At 40.0% G+C, this 21,407-nt stretch overlaps 1 protein-coding gene across 1 annotated transcript in view; it reads right to left on the reverse strand.

Annotated features, from left to right (window-relative positions):
- PSME4 (proteasome activator subunit 4) overlaps positions 1-21,407 on the reverse strand; it is a 2,990,260-nt gene that overhangs the window by 284,924 nt on the left and 2,683,929 nt on the right. The window contains exon 42 of the mRNA XM_044055122.1: positions 4,468-4,596. Within this exon, the coding sequence (XP_043911057.1) occupies positions 4,468-4,596 (129 nt within the window). The remainder of the gene's footprint in view (positions 1-4,467; positions 4,597-21,407) is intronic.

Consider the following 21,407-nt stretch of genomic DNA (forward strand, 5'->3'; position numbering starts at 1 on the left):
GATGAGAAAAGAGTGGTGGCTCTGTATTGTAATGAGCCGAAATGGCAGAGGCATGGATTTTAATTGATGAAAAAGATAGGCCTTTGTCCAGCACCTCAGTTAAGTATTGCAAAATCTGAGGAATATTTGGGACAGCTGTATCAGTTCCTTGAGCTTGGTTCCAAGCACAAAATCTCTTCCATTTCCCAGCGTAGGATTTTCTAGTACTAGGCCTTCTGGTTTCTAAAATGACATCCATCACAGCTTTACTGAGAGGTGTGGTTTGTATGGCTGCATTATCCACCATGCTGCCAGGTTTAGGGTCCTGAGTTGGCTGTGCAGAATCTGCTTGTTTTGCTGGGACAGTAGATGAGGTATTTGCGGTAAGGTCCAGGCTGGGCATTGGGACAAGTTCCTTAAGCTTGGATACCAGTACTGGCGCGGCCAGTCTGGGGCAATCAGAATAATTTTTGGTTTCTACTGTCTGACCTTTAGGAGTACCTTGGGGAGAAGAGGCATTGAGGAAAGGCATATACTGATAGGTTTGTCCAGTTGAAAGATAAGGCGTCCACTTTCCATGCTTGTCTGTGAGAAGTCCTTGTGCAAAATCTTTTTAGTTGATTGTTGTGAGAGGAGGCAAACAGATCTATGTCTGGGCATCCCCATTTCTTTGTTATCATGCTGAAGACTTGTGGATCCAGGTGCCACTCATGGGAATCCATGAGGTTTCTGTTTAGTTCGTCTGCCAGAGTATTTTCCTTTCCTGGCAGGAATTGCGCCTGCAGATGAACTTGGTAAGTCAATGCTGTGTCCCATAAAGCCACAGCTAGTCTGCAAAGGGGGTAAGAATGAGTGCCCCCCCTGCTTGTTTATGTACCACATAACTGTGGTGTTGTCTGTATTTATCAGTAGTTGTCCCGGATGAAGTAGGTCCTTGAAGGCTGTCAGGGCATTTTGAACACCTAGCATCTCTTTTTGTTTGATATGTAGATGCTTTTGGTTTGTTGACCAGGTGCCCTGAATGCCTCTTCCTGCCATGTGTGCCCCCCATGCATAATCTGATGCATCCGTCGTTAGGCTCTACCTGGCTGGGGATAGTGAGAATGGCTGTCCCTTGTTTTGGTGACAGGCCTTTGCCCACCATCGAAACTCCTGTTGCAGGCAGGGAATGAGAGTAATCATTGTTTCCAGGCTGTGGCAATGTTGTGTCCAGGCACTTTTTAGGTACCATTGAATTTTCCTCATATGCAGTCTTGCATATGGAATTAGTAAGATGCAGGATGCCATGAAGCCCAAAGTCTGCAGAATTTTTCTTGCAGATAACTGGGCCTTTGTTGCCATTTCCTTGAAATAGGTAGTCAGTTGCCTTTGTTTGTCTGGAGTGAGATAAGCCATCTGGGCAGTTGTATTTAAGCTTGCACCCAGGAGTATTATCTCTTTAGAGGGTACTAGTTTTGATTTCTTTTTGTTGACTGTGTACCCTAGGCATGTTAAAAGCCTTTTCACAAACGTCAGATGCTGTAGTAGAATTGTCCTTGTTCTCTGCTTGTATGAGGCAGTCGTCCAAGTAAGGATATATTTGTATTCCTCTTTGTCTGCAGTAAGCAATTGCTGGTGCCAGGCACTTTGTGAAGACCCTGGGTGCAGTAGATAAGCCAAAGGGCAGTGCAGAGAACTGGTAATGCTTTCAGCCAGCCTTGAATCTGAGGTATCTTCTGCATGACTGCCTGATAGGGACATGCAGGTATGCCTCTTTTAGGTCTATAGTCACGAGCCAAGCCTTGCTGCCCAGCATGGGCAGAAGCTGCTGCACAGTCAACATCTTGAATTTTGGTATATCCAGGAAAGTGTTTAAAATAGATAGGTCCAGTATTGGTCTCCATGCTTTGTCCTTTCTGGGTACCAAGAACAGTCTCGAGTAAAATCCTTGTCCCCGCTCTTGCTGTGGTACTTGTTGAATAGCCCTCATGTCCATGAGAGCTGCGACTTGTTTTTGAGCCTCTGCCCATTGATTTTTTGGCAGGTCTGGCCAACCGTTTGCCCTTGGCAGGGTATGGAAGTGAAACCTATAGCCTTATGACACTATGTATAGAACCCATTTGTCCTGGGTTATAATGTGCCAATTTTGAGAAAAAAATGCTAGTTTTCCCCCTAAGGGTGCTGCCAGAAGATAAGTGCTTGGTGCAGGCAGGGGGAAGTCATTGGGACTGTTTCCTGTATGGTTGTGATTTGTCTTCTCCACCTTTGGAGGTAGAAGCACCCCATTGCTTAGACCTGTAAGAACCTTGCGGCTGTGATCTGCCTCTAGGACGTCTGGATCTGCCCCTTTGAGGTCTGTCTGAGACTGGAAAGGACAAATTCTTTGTAGGCCAGTGTCTGCTAAATCAAGTTGGCTGTACCTGTAAGAAATCCTTGACCGTTTGCATACATTTAGCTTTGTCCTCCATTTTCTTTAACACCTCTTCTGCCTTAACACCAAACAAGGTATCATGTTGCAATGGAGCATCTAATAATTTGGCTTTAACATGATCAGGCAGATTTTGTTCCTTTAACCAAGCATGCCTCCTGATGACAGAACCCGTAACAGTGGCCCTGCAGGAGGCCTCCCTAGAGAATCAAAACCACATTGCAAAGTATGCTTTCCAACTTGTTCAGCTGCATGCAATAAATCCTGCATTTCTTTGTTTTCTGCACATTCAGAATTTACCATCATTTTCTGTTTAAGCAGTGTCAAGATATATTGCTGATATTTGAGCATATGAAACTGGCAATTTAAGGCCCTTATAGCCAAGGTAGCAGATGTGTAAATCTTTTTTCCCCATCTATCCAGTGCCCTAGAATCCCTGTCAGAGGGGGTAGGGTTTTTTGCAGTGGAAGCCTTGACCCCTTTGGGACCCTGAGAAACAGTTCTGGGTCTGCAGTAGGGTTTTTGAAAATAAATTTATGAGAGTCAGGGACCCTGTAGTATCTGTCCAGCTTAACAGGAGCTGGAGGTAAGGAGTCAGGGGTCAGACTACACTCTGAGAACATATCTACAATGTCTAACACAGGTGGAATAGCTAGAGGCTTGTGTTGAGGTACTAAAAGGAAGTCTCTGAGCCTCTTCTTAGATTCTGAAAAATCTTGGCTCTCCCAGTGGAAGTGCTCCCTCATGGTATGCAAGGTTTCCCCAAAAGAGTAATCCTCAGGAGGAGAAGTTGAAGGAATTGATTCTTCAGCATCAGAATCCTCATAGGGGGGAAGAGAATATTCCTGATCAGAAGAGGAATCAGAAGAAATGGAAACCTGATCTGAAGATTCATAGTCTGTCTCTTGCCTAGGCTTCTTATCAGGAGGGGGATGGGAACCCCTGATCAAGGTAAATAAGTCTTCGGCCATTTTGAGCATCTGTTTTTTGGGCATGGAGGCCTGTCCATGTGGCTGGTGAACTTGTTTCTTTGCCTTTAAAGGTGTTTTAGTCTTTGCATTTGATGTTGGTTTAATATATAATTGTTTAGGTCTGAATACACCCTCAGAAGCCGATGCCTGCTCAGCGGCTCCGGACCCATCTGAGGGATTAATCTCTGAGGCTCCAATACCTTGAGTTTCCAGCAGCCTGGCCGACTCCACGTGGGAGTCGGTAGCGGCCTGTGACTCTAAAGTAGCGGGCGTCAGGGGCTGCGAAAGCACCTCAATGAGAACCGGCGACTTGCTTAGGAGAACTTTTGTCGTCGGTTTTGGACCTCGGTAGCCTTTTTTCTTTGCGTTTTTTGTGAACTCTGGTAGTCGGATGGCTATACGACGACATTGTATAATTAAATCTTTGCCCAAAATAACTTAATGCAAAGTCATACCGACGCTTAATAGTGCGTTGGTTAAATCTAGCACAAAACCGACAACTAGAAACATCGTGGTCAGGGCTTAGGCAAGGAATACAGTAAGAATGAAAGTCCTTATGAGGTATTTGTTTCCCACAAGAAATACAATTATTAACTTTTTCTGACATCGGTCTGGAGCAAGAAAAAAGTTTCCCGAATGGGGTACTTAGGTTTTAATGAAGACTTCGGATCTGAAATTCCAATACGAAAATCTCAGGAGTCAGCCGACCGGCACTTGCAAACTGCTTCTGCTTCGGGCACCGCGGCAAGAAAGACTGAAGAAAATGGCGTCAGCTGCATCTTTTATACCCCTGACGACCTGACGTCAGGGAAGAGGTGACAGCAACCGACGCAGGACCCAAGACTTTGGAATTCAGCCCAACTGAGGGCAACCTGCCAGCAGGATAACCCAAATGTAATGACTGCAACAGTGAAATACGAAGAACATCTAATTTATACATGGGTACACACAGTTCACTGTTATCTTTGTTTATTTTACATAACAAAAAGAAATGGAACTGTCTCAAAATGTTACAAAATGCCAAAATGTCCTTTTCTGGATTTACCAGTTATATAGTAATATGCAGTCGAGACACACAAGATGCATCAAAATGTGGAACATTTTTCTTACTTGTTTCAGAACATTAACCACCAGTGGTACATGCTGAGGATACAATACTCCCTGAGACATAAGTGAAAGGCACATCTTGGCATCTCTTTTCAATTCATCATAACTGTCATCATTTTCAACAGGGGCAATCTGAAAATATTTACATAATTATTATTAACAACTGAAATGTTTTATCTTAACTACAAGTTAACTTCCAAAAACATTAAATACATTATTTGCATGATTTGTCATCATAACTAACTGTGTTACCAAACTCAGCATGATAGTAAATGTTGCAGTAAAGAGAATTAAACTTGTTGTGGGCTTCTCCTAACCCTTTGTAACCCAAGACCCAATAAGCTAAAAATACATATGTTGCAGTATTCAGAGTAGTTGAGTTGCAACAGCAGAAATGCTGGTCACGGTTCCTGAAAAGAGATGAAATTATGGTAGGTGGTCTATGTAAAAACCCAGTTTCTGCACTTTGTACAAGCTATGTCACATAATCTCTGAATGAGTTCTAGGCCAAGACCTACAAAGCAGGGAGTGACCAGCCTTGAAGGCTTTGGATGACAGCCTAGTCAAAACCTGTCTAAAGACTGTTACATATGTTAACTGAGGCAGTGAACTGATTCCTAGTAAGCCCATTTCAACCATATACACACTGTGCAACACAAAACCACATCAAGCAAGACACAAAAGAAAATTACTTTAAGCAAGATAAATATTTAAAATGGAAGTTTATTCCACCCACTCACAGTAGCTAAAATTATTCATGCAACTAAGTTAAAACGATACACACAATAGTAATACGTGGAAATAAAACGGGACTGCCATGAAAAATAGATTGAGAGAGCACTAGACAAAATATGTACAATTATAATTATAAAGTAACACTTTCACACATCTCCTTCACACAGACACAGTGAAGCATGTGACAGAACCCACTGTGCCTGCAGTGGAACATAATTCAAATGTGGCAGCAAATATTTGACTCTCTTTCTGTAAATCAGATATACGACGACAACCATGCAGACAATATCTGCCTTACAATAACTCTTCCTCGGACAAAATTAGCAAATTGCTTTGTATGTCATGTGCAGCTTATGCTTGTCAATATTTATCACCACCACCACCATTTAAAGTGAGTAAATATACTCAAGACTACACCAAAAGACAGATTATGTTATATTAAATCAGAAACTTTAGATTTGTGCCAAAATAGACCATCTTTTAAAGCTAGTAAGACCAAGTAACTTGTACCAAGGCAACTGTGGCTCAGAAATCCTACGTGGATTCAATACCATTACGAAAAGTACCTTCCATGAAAGAAATGTAATCTCTGCCTATGCCACAGTCACAAAAAGAACAGGATGTTGGGAGAGTTAAGATTCTTCAGAAGGGGATCCAAAATGCCATCAAGATGGGATTTCAGATTCAGAATACCCTAAGGAAAGTTTGAAATCTAATGAGTAAAAATAACCACCATCTGCTCATAAGAAAAGGTGGCAGATGAATTGGATATGGAAATATAAGGCCATCCTCCAAAAACAAAGAACAGTCAAAATTCAGAGTGACAGGATACAAAAAGGGATAAAGTGCCTTGTGAAACTTCCCACACCATAAATAACTTCCATTCTACTGCACAACAGGCTACAATGTCTGCTTTCAAGCTGCCTAAAGAAAATAATGTTGTGTGAGGGCATGCACCATAACTACTACTTCTTTCGTCTGTTCTCATTACGAGTCACCACATCGAATCATCTGTTTCCACTTCTTCCTGTCCTCCGCATCTTGCTCTGTCACACCAACCACCTGCATGTCCTCTCTCACCACATCCATAAACCTCATCTTAGGCCTTCCTCTTTTCCTCTTACCTGGCAGCTCCATCCTTAGCATCCTTTTAGTAAAGTCAGTTATAGGGTATGCATCATAACAGAATTACTAAAAGCATAGAATTACTCCTGCAATACATTCTGTAGAATGGAATTTCAGCTGCAGGTAGACATCTACCTTCCAGATTTTTAGTCAGTAAAGAAATGCATTCCATAAGTTGCGTTAGCCCCCCCCCCCAACCATATCAAGACATCAACTAGAAACTGTCAATAAATGAAAAAGTAACCTGAACAATATTTTTTGTTTTGTTTTTGGAGTTGGACCTAGCAAAGGCATTTGACACAATACCCCACTCGGGCATCATAGATAAGCTATACAGCTTAAATATAAACCCCTATGTCACAAGATGGGTCGCAAACTGGCTCAAAGGCAGAACCCACAGAGTGAGAGTTGCTGGAGCCATGTCAGACTCAAAACCGGTCACAAGTGGCGTCCCACAAGGTTCTGTCCTGGGACAGCTCTTGTTCAGTATATACTTTTCCGAGGTACAGGCCAACGTGGGAGGACTATGGCTCACCAAGTTCGCAGATGACTGCAAACTGGGCGCCATAATCGACTCTCCAGCTGACACAAACATCCTTCAAAAAAGTCTCACAGAGACAGATAACTGGTGCCAGAGCCATGGTCTAAAGGTAAATGCCAAAAAGTGTATAGTCATACCCTTTGGCAAAAACAATGTGCCCACAAATTACCACATAGGCGGTAACCCATTAAGTACAGAGAAAGTAATTAGGGATCTGGGGACCCAAGTTGATAGCAATCTCTCCTTTGACAACCACATTGCCAAAGTGGTTAGAAAGACCTTCTACATAGCCCACCTCATCATGAAAGGATTCACATCTAGATCAAGAGAGGTAATCGTGCCCCTTTATTCATCCCTCATCAGGCCCATCATAGAATACAATGCCCCTTTTGGTATGTACCTTACCCGACACCTGCAGCAATTAGAAAGACCCCAAAAGTACCTCACCAAGAGGATCAAGGGACTCAAGCAGATGCCATATGCTGCTCGGTTAAAAAAACTCCAGCTCTACTCAGTTGCATACCGCCTACTTCGAGGCGATCTATGCCTGACATATAAAGCTATGTCCAGTCCAGAATTAATGGACATGCTCCACCTCAGTAAATCTAAATCCCTTAGAGCCACATGCTCGAGGGACTTGAACCTCAGCACAGAAATAAATAGAACTTGCTGGAGGGACACATTCATAACCCAGAGGCTCCCTTCGCTCTGGAATAGAATTCCAATTCATGTTAGGCAGAGCACCTCACTGAATCTCTTCAAGAAGAATCTTGATGAGTGGATGGGGGATCGTAGGTTTGTCCCGGGGATTACTTCCGTGTCACTATTAGACAGAGGCACAGTAAACTAAACCTTAAAAAGGGCACAGTATACTCAAATCAAGGGGTGGTGTAAGCCAAACAAAATCGGGCTAGGCTTGTAATTGCCCCAGGGCAGATAGCCTAGTATGAACTTATGAACCTATGAACAAGCGCTACAGATAGGGCATGTCTGCAAAAGAACGTGACTGAATCGACCACTTGGGCACAGGAGAATAATATGTTGATAAATGCATCAAAATCTAAGCATATGAGATTTGGGAGACATAATTTGAAAGGTGAATATTTAATAGAGCACACAGTGATTGAAAATGTGGATTCATTTAAGGACCCGGGTATAAGGGTAGATCCAGCTTTTTGTTTTTCTAGTCATATCAACCAATTAGTTAATGAAAGTTATAGAACCACAGGCTGTATAAAAAGATTTATAAAGTCTAGGAAATCAGAACTGAAGCCACTGTTTTTAATTACATCAGACCCAAACTTGAGTATGGCATAACAATATGGAAACCTTATAAAAAAACAAGCATGAGTAAACTGGAAAGAATACAGCAGAAATATACCAAGGCCATCCATGAATGTGGAAATTTAAGTTATGAAAGACTAAAATATCTGAGCTTGTACAGTGTCTCATACAGATATTTATGATTAAATCTTACTCACGTGTATATATATATATATATATATATATATATATATATATATATATATATATATATGGCATTTAGAGACAACTACCTCTGGGAATGTTTGGGGTTATCAAAAAGTAGTAGAGAATCATCAGACAACCTGTGTAAAAGATTCTACAGGAATGAGAAGTGCACTTATCGTTTCTCTGACAGAGCAGCTGATGCATGAAACAGACTACAAACTTACATTAAAGCAATCACTAGTTTAGATATTTTTAAGAACAGCCTGGTCACTTATTATGGCAACAAATGTTTGGTATATTGGCAGGCTAGAATGCCATTATTGCCCATGCTGGAAATATTTATATGTATGTAAGAAATGCAAACGTGCCTGATCCCATTTGCCCAGTATCACACTACCCAGAAAAATTATGGCCTGTGACAATTATAGTCCAGAAAACTGAAAACTATGAAGAAATGTTAATGCATTCTACATAAGGAAAACATTAAAACACCATACATCTCTCCTTCACCGTCTCTGACTTTTAGTAAAATACTTCAGAAAAAAAATAAAGCACCATAGGGAAGAGACCATTGGGAAACTTGCCCTTATACACATTATAATATATAGTTAGAGTATTCAGGTTCAAGGATGTGGCCAGAAAGCTACAGCCCAATCCAACTGCCACCCCTGTACCTTTCTATGAAGAGGACAGATACTGGATGTTACTCCTGCAGCAATGTTCTACTACTTCAACATCTGTAGTTCAGTAAGTATCATAACAATTCCCTACTACCATAAGTATCAATGCTGTGGTACATTCTGTAGAGTAAGAGAATACAGAGCAGTAAGAACATGAACCCTAAACCCAGACTCAAGTATCAGGCTACAGCATCATTTGCAGCACAGATGCTGGGAACCTTGATCTGTCTGTGCAGTGCTGGGAGAAGGTGTGGATGGAGTTCTTAGTAGCTGCTTTACAAATACCCTGAGCAGATGCAACCTTGCAGAAAGCTGGAGTAGTAGTTGATGCTCTACTAGAACAGGTCTTACCTTGTCCACTCTTCCCACAGTAGTTATAACACAAACAAATGCACTTGCCATTTACAGAGAAAGAGTGATTGGATAATGGTCTAAAAAGAATTCCCTGCCATGAAGGAGTGGTCTTGCTCCAAGTGTGAATGGACCTTAGTCCTATTAGTACAGTATATTAGTTGTCTGCAAATATCTGCAATATGCAAAATAACTTCCCCTTTGTTCTGCAACTTAGGGTGGAACACTGGCAACTGAACAGGCCTGAAGGAGGGTGAATTTGGATATCTTTGGTCAGGAAGAAAGAACTGGTCCTTAGGAAAAAACATGTCCCTGTGGAAGACTGTATGGGTCACTACACAATAAAGTCTGGATTTCGGAAACTCTCCATAATGAGATGTCAGTCACTAACTAAATGGTTTGGAAAGATAAAAAAACTAAGACTGGAAGAGATGACTGGCTTAAAAGGAGAAAAGGTGAATTTTTCTATTACAAGGTCGAGTCCCATGGAAGTGGGATGGATCTTCTAGGATTTGGAGAACCATTCCATCATTGAGCTGGTGAAGATTTGCAGGAGGTCACCAGAGGCAATCAATAATAAATGGCTAAACATATAACTTAACTGAAGAGAAGACTGATGACTGGTCGAATAGTTTAAGATATTGGAGGACTGAAGAATACTGGCACAGCTGGGGGTCTGTAGTCTAATAAGTGAATCAACAAAAGAACCTCCTTTGGCTCCCCAGCTAGGATTTTTGAGCACTAGATTTCTTGGTCTCTTGCAGAATAGGTACTACTTAAAGATATAACAAATACTGATGAGTAGCCATCTTGAAATCTCCAAACTCTGAGCGTCAATTGTGTACTAGGAGACTCCAGTAAAGGGAGAGAGAGGTGTTTCCTTCCTCAGGCATGTGCATCTGCTGAGAGAACCAAACCTGCCTTGGCTAGTGAGAAGCTATAAGGAAAAGATATCCCTTTTTATTTTTACTTTGATAAGTAATTTCAGGATAAACTGTATGTCAGAGAAGGTACAGAACACCTCTAGCTCCATATAATAAAGAAGGCATTTGTGGTTCTGGCCCAGAAGCATAGATGAAGGGTGTAGAAAAATTTGCACCTGGTGACTGGTCTTCGTGCAAAGACATCCACTGCTGATGGATCCCAATACTTTTAGATATGTGATAATTCCTCCCTCAATTTCTGCTGAATGCCTGCATTACTGCTCAAGTAATCGCACAGGAAAGTTTACAAACTAGAGATGCACCCACTCACAGGTGAGCATTTAAGGTGATTGCTAGGTCCTACTATTGTTTATCTGTTACAGTATATTACACTTTCCTAAGGATTCTACAGACGGGATACAAGTGTCCCTACTTAACAAGTCATCACGTCACTGCAAGATTACATGTCACTGTTCTAAGCACTCCTACTCACAGGACTGAATGGAAAGCCATCAGGGCACAAAGTACTGTCCATCATCTCCTTCAGAATGATGTGCCTGTTCATCAGATTTGGGAAAGAAGTACCTTGAATGAGCTGACCTAAATGAGCCCTCCACACTAGGTTCAAGGCATATATGATGCTGAAAATGGTAATTTTGGACTGCTGATCACCTGGATTACTTACCAGTTTAATTCTTTCCTGACAGCTGGGATTGTGGGAATTTCCTTTTCCAGTGATTGGCTATGCTGTTCCAAGAGATTTCTACCCGGGCAGTATTCTTTCCTTCTTGGACCCTGAGTTCTCTATCTTGAACTGCCAAAACTGTCTGATAGTTTGTCAACTTGCTGGATTGTTGGGAGGTTTGACGAGCACAAGTCTGGTGTGTGGAACCACACTACGTGATGTCTAGTATTTCATCATATTGCCATCTGCTGTGTTGCATTGGCATTTTTTTTAAAGACTCCACACTGACATCATGTGTGATCTTACGGAAAGCATCCTTGGAAGGAGGACTGCTGGTTACTTTAACTTTCCAAATCTTGCAGTTTGTTACTGTACATTTTACCATCCATTTACTTGTTAAACTGCACTGCATTACGTCAGCATTACCTTTAATGGTCTTTACATAGGCTTTGTATTTGGTCTTCTGATGTGTATTCTAGACATGCTGGACTTTGTGGGTTACAAATTTGTCCTTCAGAGACATTTTTAGTTGCTTTAAAAAAATACTAGTGTGTGTGTGTGTGTGTGTGTGTGTGTGTGTGAGAGTGTGTGTGTGTGTGTGTGTGTGTGTGTGTGTGTGTGTGTGTGTGTGTGTGTGTGTGTGTGTGCAGTCTTTCCATTAGTCTCTAATCCTCTTAGGTCGATTCCTAGAGCCAAATATCTCCAACTGTCCTTCAAGTAAAGGACTTTGGAATCTGGACCTACTAGTATGAACTTGGGATACTGCCGGTGTACTACTGGATGGCAGCATTTAATTATGGGTGGCTAGGTTTGTTGGTCACCACACTGTTTTTACTATGTGCTTGTTTTTGGAAAAGGAGGGGATCTGTCCGTCTTACAGGTAGCAGACCGCATGGTTGCTCTACCCCTTAAGAGGGATGAGTCACAACAGGAGTTGGCAAAAATCCTTCCCGATAATAACAGTGCTGATTGGAGTGAAGGGCAAACTGGGGATATGGGTTGACATCAGCAGATAGTGGTTGGGGGGGGGATGACTGTACTATCACACCTAAGGGAACTGAACAGTTACAATTATCTACCGAAGTCCAGCAAAAACGATCCCCGTATGTGTGTGTGTGTGTGTGTGTGTGTGTGTGTGTGTATGTATATATATATATATATATATATATATATATATATATATATATATATATATATACACACACACACACACATATATACACACACTCACACATAAATATATATATATATATATATATATATATATATATATATATATATATATATATAGATAGATGCATCCAACGTGCAATGTTTAGTGAAAGTTTGGACTGTTGATTATGCGCAGAAAAATTTTAGAAAATTACTGGTGATGCTGTTGCTGCAATACAGAAATGTGTTCTTATTGTGCCATGTACAAGCTTAGTATATTTATCTTAAGAAAATGTAATGAGAGCCAACTGTTTAATAAGGACTGCATGTTAACTGTTTGGCCTTTTTCCCTTTCTTGAATAAAACAAAAAGCTAATCAGTCTGATTTACTTTGCTTTGCAAGTATAATACCAAAGTTGTTTGTGCATATCCAACAAACATAACTGATATTCACCACTACTATAGCACTTTGCATAAAAGACTGGCAACTGAATCTTCCAGTTTGGAAAAGAAAGAAGGGTTGGTCTTGAGTAACATCTTTAAGTATGAAAAAACAAGCAAGGTAATTTATACATCAAGGCTTGTAACTCTTAAATTCTCGTGCCCCTACAAAAAGTGCATTCTGGGAAGGGAATTTTAGCTCTTCAAAATGAGGTAAAGTGAGCTTATCTAGCATACAGATAAAATTCCATAGGCATAAATGCGTTTTTGGAGATCTTAAATGTAAAACTCCTTTAAAAAAATGCTTTTACAAATGCTGGAAAAAGTACAGTTGAGTCAAGCTTACCATAGCTGTAGATTTTTGAGTCTTCCTGCCATGCAGAAGCATGTGACAGGCCCGATTTCCAGAGATTTTGCATCATTCCTAGACAATGAATGTCCGAGGACAGATGTCTTGATGTCAGGGTACAAGAACAGTATTCATCAGTGCCATCTTCAGGTCTTTCTAGGCACAGAACAAGCAGTCTGATGCCCAAAGATAGCATAACCTCCTCAGATGTCCAAGTTTGAGAAAAACAGTGTAAGAGAAAAATATTAGGGGGAAGAAGCAAGGCACCATGTGCAGGAAAGTCCTCTCTTCCTTGTTCCCAGCAAGGGGGGGAAAGGGTCATCAGGTATAGAGGGGTTGAGGGTGGGAGTTTGTACTGCAACTCTGATCTACTCAAACATCTACAATTATGTTAAGTGTTTCACAACTACTTTATGTTCATTGCAGTCAGTGTTGCTGTACTGATTCCTGGAAGGGGTCCCAAAGCTACCATTTGGGTGGCAAGTAATTGGTGGACCGTGTGAAATAAGATTTTGCAGTATGGCAGTAGCAAACCCTGCCCTAGCTCTGCAGGCAGTGCTTAAATGGTAATGTTTCGTGAAAGTGTATAAAGAGTTCCATGTGGCATCTTCTAGGATGGCCTGAGTAGAACCTCCTTTGAAGAAGCCAGGGTAGTTGCCCTGTGCCTGGTTAAATGGGCTTTGATGTAACCAGGCTGAGGTTTCCCATGGTGAGTGCAACAGGACTTAATCCAATTAATTATCCATGTGAATACGGACTGCTTGGAGACAGGCTTGCCCTCTTTCCTTTCTGTGAAAACTACCAAGAATGGCTTTTTTTTCCTCTTGTCTAGATAGTGCTGGATCTGTCAGTGTACATCCAGGTAATGAAAGACTTGCTCACCTTTGTTTTGTGGATTTGGAAAGGAAACCTCCAGGTGGACAGCCTGGTTTACAGAAAGTTCTGATACCACCTCAGGTATGAAGGATGGATTAATTCTGAGGGTTACCCTATCCCTGTGAAAGACAGTGAAAGTTTTTTTGTACATGAGGACTTGCAACTCTGAAACAATCCTTGCTGAGGTGATAGCTCTTAGTATGGTGATCTTCCAAGTGGGCAACTTTAGAGGGGTGGAACCTGCTTGCTCAAAGGGAGGCAAGAGGAGTTTTACCAACACATTTCAGACCCCAGGTAGGAACCCGGTTCCTTTTGGGTGGTCTTAAGTGAATAACTCCTTTTAGAAATAGCTTCACGTGGTGGTGAGATAAATAGGAAGCAAATGGGGCAAGCAAGCTAAGATGGCACATGCATTTATCTTAATACTGGAGTAGGAAAGTCCATAGCTAAACAGATCTGAAAGGTATTCCAGGACTGAACTGATGGTTGCGAACAGAGGGCTGGTGTTCTAGCTATAGCAGTAGATGGAAACATTTCTTCAGTTTCACTAGATATGATTTTCTGATGTGGGTTTCTTTGCCTCTTTCAGGATGGGTAATACTTCATTGGGACAGCTGACAATTTTTGGTGTCAAAACCCAATCCTCCAGGCTGTCAGTTTGAGTTTGGTCAGCTGAGGATGCAAAACTGAGCCTTTCGCCTGGCTGATGAGATCCATTTCCTGTGGCAGAATGTGGAATCTCTTTGCAAAGTGTCAAGAGGAGGGAGAAACAAAGTTATGTGCTTACCATAACAACAGATCCATGCTGTCTATTTCCATCCGGTCCAACCTGTGGGTTATTGGATCCAACTTGAATTCAAGCCTGGCCAGTTTCAAATACTTCAGTCCCAGAGCTCTGTCTCCTCAACCCATATCACCCAGCTCCCTCCTCTCTTACCTCAGATTGAGTTTGCCCCACCCATCATACTTAATCAACAAGATGTAAATACTCCAGGACTTCCGAGATGGCTGTGCACTGAGTAACTGCTTAACTCTAGCTCTCCCAGTGTGAAAACAGAAACTGAAAAGAGAAGCCCAGTAAACTTTTGTGTGTTTATAAGTAAATTTCAGAAACTGGCTAGGTAAGTGTACTACATGGATCCCAGAAAAAAAGAAAAACAGAGCACTTGGAAAAAAAATCAGCTACAAAAAGTGAGGAAGAAACACTGACTGGGGAAAGTTCTGCAGTTGTTCAGCAAAAAGCAATGCAACCTCCAGACATGACTTCCAGTAACCTACAGGAAAATACAAGACAACTGCACACAGACCTGATTAAAATAAACAAATCACTGATGGAGTATATCAACACAAACAACAAAAGCCTGGAAAAAAAAACTGGAAGAAGCTTTAAACAGATATTCAGATGAGGTGATAAAGCTACAAACACCACAGGCTGAAATGAAGAAAAGGTTGGCTGAATATGAGTGCTCAGGAAGAGATGTTTAAAAAAATAACAGAATTAGAGGACACAGCACATAGGGAAAACCTGAGCTTTTCAGCTATAACAAAAGCTGGAAGGAACAGACTGCATTTATTTTAGGAAAGCTCAAATAACCAAATAGACTGGTATTCCACAGCAGGATATATTAGTTGAAAGGGCACATTGTGTGTCTATGCTCCAAACCTGGCTATGAGAAAACAACCTAAGCCTTAAATACTAAAGATGCAATCCTACCAGCAGGAGGAGTTGATTCTGACAAAATTGTGGCAGAAGGACAAAATACTAAAAGTGGGAGACAACAGAGTGTTTCTGGAGAATGAATAGTCATCGTACACCAGACAGGAGAGGAGTAAATTCATTCCACTATTCAAGGAATTCTGAGACACAATTGTGAGATTCAAACTACTGTACCCAGCTGTCCTCAAGGTATTCTTCCCTGGAGACAAAATCATTTTCTGATGAAGTACATGTTGAGGAGGAAATGCAAAAGTTGTACAACAAAAAGTCAGCTGTGAAACAGGAGGAGATTCTGCTTCTTGTTCTTCTGGTAATAAAGACCACAGAGAGACTGCATGTGAAACCTTTTCCACTGTTTCAATGGAAAATGTTGGAGTGAAGGGAGCATGAGAATTGACTAGAAGAATCAAGAGTATGTTGAAAATGAAGCATCAACAGGATTTGGGAGACTGAGATAAACAGTAATAAAACCAGTAACAATGTGGGATTACAATGCAATAATTATATTTGTGAAATATGACAAAACAAGAAAATCTGGAAACACTGGACTTTTTCAGAATCTGATGGACTTGTGGGGGATTTGTCATTAACATTTGGAAAAATGCTTTGGGGTGGGGAGGGGAGAAAGTTAACTGTAAGTAAAAAATATGTTTTCTTAATAGTGCTATTTTTGTGGTGTATGGCTTTCTTTGCATGTTATAAAGTAAAGTTTTCTCAGTTATTTTAAGTGTAATGTGGATTGCAAACAGGTGCTCCTTTCTTTCTCCCTTCTCTCTTTCTTCTTCTTCAGTTTTAAGAAATGCAGACATTGCAATGTAAATAAAAAGCCTGGTTAGAAGAGCATGACAAAAGACAAAATAGGTGCTTTTTCTCATTTTTGCATGGTGGAATGACTGGGTTAAGGATCTTAGATTGATTTAGTAACAAGTTTTAAGAGAAAGCAAGTAACTGAAAAAAGATTATTATTATGAGGCTTTTTTCTAGCAAATGAATATATGGTTAGCAGCAATTCTGTATTTGGCCCTCATATCTCCATGGAAACAATATGATAAGGAGAAATTGACTGTATGGTTCTCATGTCTCCATGGAGACAATCTGATAAACAGAAACTGGTTACAGTCTGGTGGAGAGCGAATGGCTGGCAGGGGAGAAGAGAAACTACCTAGAAGATGATGTTCTCTGAAGGCATTCAGTGGTTTTCCCAGCTGGGAGAGCTATACAGATAAGACAAAACTAGTTAGCACTTAGCAGAAGCACATGCTACACCATGCATCTTAGCATGGATAACCTTTCTTTTAGGTTAACTCAAGTCTGTGAATGTGGCTGTCAGTTTGGGACATATGTTCCTATTAGGAGGGTTGTGACAATGGGAAATACTGCCAGCCCAGCTATCTGGAATTTTGTAAATAATCACGTCATTTGTGAATGTCAACATGAGTCATATAGCTTGTCTTACAAATGTATTAGAAGTGTATGTTATGTGTATATTAACCTGCTGGTACAGAAGTGTGTGTTGAACAGGGTTTGTACAGTACTGAGTCTAGATGTGTGACCACAGTGCACCCTGCTGGATTAGAACAGAAAATGTATATAAACTACTGAAACTGTGCAAACGTACATGTTTCAACAGTGGGAACTTGAACCTAGAGGGTTAAGTTGCAAAACTTCATAAAAATAATTGAAATTATATTGTTTTATGATTGTGCTATAAAAGGCAGTTTATATGCAGCAAGGAGACATGATACCTAGAACTAGGGTGCCTTCTGCATTGTTTTGTAAGTGTTTTATTGTGTTAAGTCTTCCAGCAGTTGCAAAGATCTGAGAAATATATATATATATTTTTACAGGGAGATTATAAAATGCTGATAGTTTCTGACAATGGGGGTTTAGCTTGGGAACTAAAGTCAGGTGACAAAAAATGATGTAATCTAAGATAACCTAGCAGTAATATTTGATACTAATTTAAGAACTCTGACAGAGAGAGACAGAGAGAGAGAGAGGGAGTGCATTTTGTATTTGTCTTTGACCTGACAGCATCAGCTGGGAAACATCCACTCACCTTGCCTTGTTGTAAAAGTTTTTAGGACATAGTAACTATTTTAGATTCAGAGAGGAATGTAATAAAGTATAGCTTAGATGTTTTCTTTATTTATTTTAAACTGTCCTGCAATGTTGTTTTAAATATTTCCTGTGATTCTGAACTCTGATGTAACCGATTACTTACTGAGAATTGTCTTGTTCTTTTATCATTTATTATTAAATATATTTAAACTTTTCAATTGTGGCTGGTCTGTTTACAGATATTTAAGCTCAGAGTACTTGCATATCTATTTAGTGACACTGTACAGGGCACTTCTAATAGTTCTGTCTCTTGGTCAGTCTACCATTTGGATTAATAGTAACATTACTCAGTAGGACTGGACACCCTTTGCTAAGGGCCTTATAGCAGCTGATAAAGAGTAGATGGTGGCAGTCCAAACCACCTTATAGTCTGGCCAGAAGGGGGCATAGCTGGCAAACCTGTGCCAAGCTTTCCCAGGAGAGTGAGTGTGTGTGTGTGTGGGTTTGTATACAAATCAAATCTCAAAGGGTGTTTTTCAAGTACTTGGACAGGGACACAAAGCACTGGTTGGACAGTGAAGGTAATGGAGATCTTGGTTTGGCCACTCAGCTGACATCTCAACTCTATACCTGTGCCAGTGGGGACTCTAGTTTGGGATCTACAGAAATAGGAAGAAACCAGCCCAAGACTGACTGTGATCTCTGTGTGTTCTTCAGGGAAATTGCACTTTACTGTGTGTGTACCTGTCAACCTCCCAGTGTGTACATTCCCCACTGTTGCCAGTGGTGAGGATTGAGGCTCCTTGATTACTGGGCCAGTGTTGGGACGTCACAGGGGTAAAACATCAATATTTGAAGTTGTGCATAGTTTTGTGTGTTAGTATTTAATGAACAGGTTTTAGGGGGTATTGGGGTTTGTTTGCTTTTTTGTTAGAGGGTTGTCAATAAAACAAAACGTTTTGTAAGATGTGACACTGGCTAAAATGGATATGACAAGAAACAACTACATACAAGTTCAACCTGCCAAACAGTGTATGCATGTAGCACAAAAGCTGTATCTAGACATTTTACAAAAAAGGTGTTATACATAAAAGGTGGTAATAATAACTGTTTAATATAATTATGCTTTCTGTAATGTCTTTAAATGTCAATGTAAATGAATACAAAAAAGAAAGAATAGTGAACTATATTAAAAATGTAGCGTGCAAATAGCTATGTTACAGAAGTGACACTTGGAAAGAACTGAACACGTGAATTTGATAAAGAAAGACTTTCAGGGTGGTTATTCAAAGGAATATGTGGGACAGAGGAAAAGAGGGGTACTTATATTAATTGCAAGAGGACCTCCAATAGTTATAGAAAAGGATATAAAAGATAACAATGGCAGATGGGTGCTAAGGGGCTACTTGCAAGGAAGGAATATTACACTGGCATGTATTTATATTCCACATAAAACTGCTATAATGGAGCTTAAGAAAATTCTGGGAGAAAAAATCAGTTTTCAGCACGGAATATTACTTATAGGTGGGGACTGGATTTTGATTTGCAGCACTGAAGATGTGTCTGGGGGCAGAAGGGAAAGTATAACAAAGTAGGGTAGATTTTTGAAGACATTTATAAAAATATTTGACATAGAAGATGTGAATAACAGGAGTTTGGAGTGAAGTTACATATTATTCCCCAAGATATATAAACTGGACTAGACTAGACAGAAGTTACATTTTACAAAAACATGTGCATTTAATTAAAAGTCTAGATACCCAATAACTATTTCAGATCATGCACTGATAATACCTAAAATAAAAACACAGGGTAATGAAATAAAAATCAGACACTGGCACTTTCTCACCTATCTGTTGAAAAGGGAGGAATTTAAGGAGTGGGTAGTGGAGATTACTCAAAAGCTATTCGAGACAATAGAAATTACTTCTGAAAATATAGCTAGGGAGTGGAATAAAATTAAGGTGGAGTTTAAAACAAGCGTGGAAATAAATGAAAGGGAGCTATGGTTAAGAAGTAACAAGAATTATTTAGAGGAACTGACAAATGTTAAAGCACTGCAGAATAGGGCGGATCTCACCGAATAAGATGACGAGCAACTGCAGAATGCTAAGCAGAAAATAAGGGATTACCTCGATAATATACACGAGTTTAGAAAAATTGCTGTTAAGAAACTGTGTCTGATAACACTTCAGCACAAAATCTTTTAGCACAACGACTCAAGCAACAGAAAGTAGAAAAGGCTGTTGCCAAACTTAGGGAGCCTATAACAAGGAAGGTAACAAAGATTCTATAGAGGTACTCTTCAACTAATATGGACTTGTTTTAATCTCTGTATGTTACTTTGAATAACATACAGACTGTACATATGTAGTTATTGCTGATTTTTACTGCCTTTTCTATTTTCTCACTAGATACTACTTGTATAACAATATTTTTAACACTGTATAATATTAGTATTGTTGCTATTAGTGTTTATGATTTTATGTGGAGCTTTTCTCCCCGGGCCTCAGCTGTACATGGACCTCGTCCAGTCGGACCATCCCGGTTAACAAAAGAAAAATAGATAAGTATTAGAAATATTTCGGAAATTCTACGAAAGTCTGAATAAAGCAGAGAAATTTGGAAATCAAGAAAAGATACAAATGGAGATGTTTATGGAATAATTACATATGCCAAGGTTAGAGGCAGATGAGGCTCAATTATGGTTAGGATAGGAGGAGATGAGATAAAAATTGCGATGCATTACCAATCTACAGGAGAGTCCCCAGGAGTAAATTGTATTCCTGTGGAAATAGGGAAAATGATAAAAATCTGGAAGGTTTTCTTTAACAGTCTTTTAGGAGGAGGAGAAGTACCAACATCCTGGAAGAAAGCAGTGGTAGCTGTAATACCTAAAGAGGGTAAAGATCCAACAGACCCAGCTTCATACAGGCTCATTTCAAAAATAAAACATAATTATAAAGTGTTCATGTCTATAATGGCTAAAAGAATGGCAAAAGTAATGCCAAAATTGATAGACATGGATCAATGTAGTTTTGTGGAGGAGAGGCACACATTTGACAAAATTAATAAAACATTTATGATCCAGAGGGAAGCACAATGTAAGAAAATACCATTGCTGTTGGTGGGCCCTGACGGAGAAAAAACATTCGACAGAGTAAGCTGGGAATTTATGAGCAGAGCAATGGGAGCATTTGCATTTTCTGAAAAAATTAAAAGGTTTATTCGGATGACATATGAGGGACTAGAGGATAAAATTAAAGTGGGTGGGATCCTCTAAACATTTCTGCTTGAGCAGAGGAACCAGGCAGGGGTGTCCTCTTTCCCCTTTGTTATTTATATTATATTTATAACCATGGGCAAAGAAAATAAGGCACTCAAAAATTCAAGGATATAATCAGTATGGTAGCCAGAATAAGCTGGCTCTGTTTGCAGATGATATAATTTTATACCTGGCAAAACCACAGAGAGACATTACAGTCTTATGGAACATTTTGAGACAGTTTCAAATCTTTTCAGGATACAAAATTAATGAAGCTAAAACAAAGGCAATAGTGGTAAATTATGTACCCACTTAAGAATTGGTTCAGCAATATCCATATTTATGGGGACAAGATAAGATGAAGTATTTAGGAGTATGGATTAAAAATTATTCTGGTGTGACAGCTAAGAATATGTGGGAAGAGATTAAACAAAAGATAATACAAAAACTGAGAAAATGGAAGCTTTGTTATATGGATATGGACAGTCAGATACAAGCAGCTAAAATGTTTTTAATCCCATTAGTCTTATACACAGGTAGGGCATATTTTATCAACCAGAGAAATTGTGGAT

Source organism: Protopterus annectens, chromosome 1.part2 (genome assembly GCF_019279795.1).
Source record: "Protopterus annectens isolate FY-2018-M chromosome 1.part2, PAN1.0, whole genome shotgun sequence".
NCBI classification, from domain to species: Eukaryota; Metazoa; Chordata; order Ceratodontiformes; family Protopteridae; genus Protopterus; species Protopterus annectens.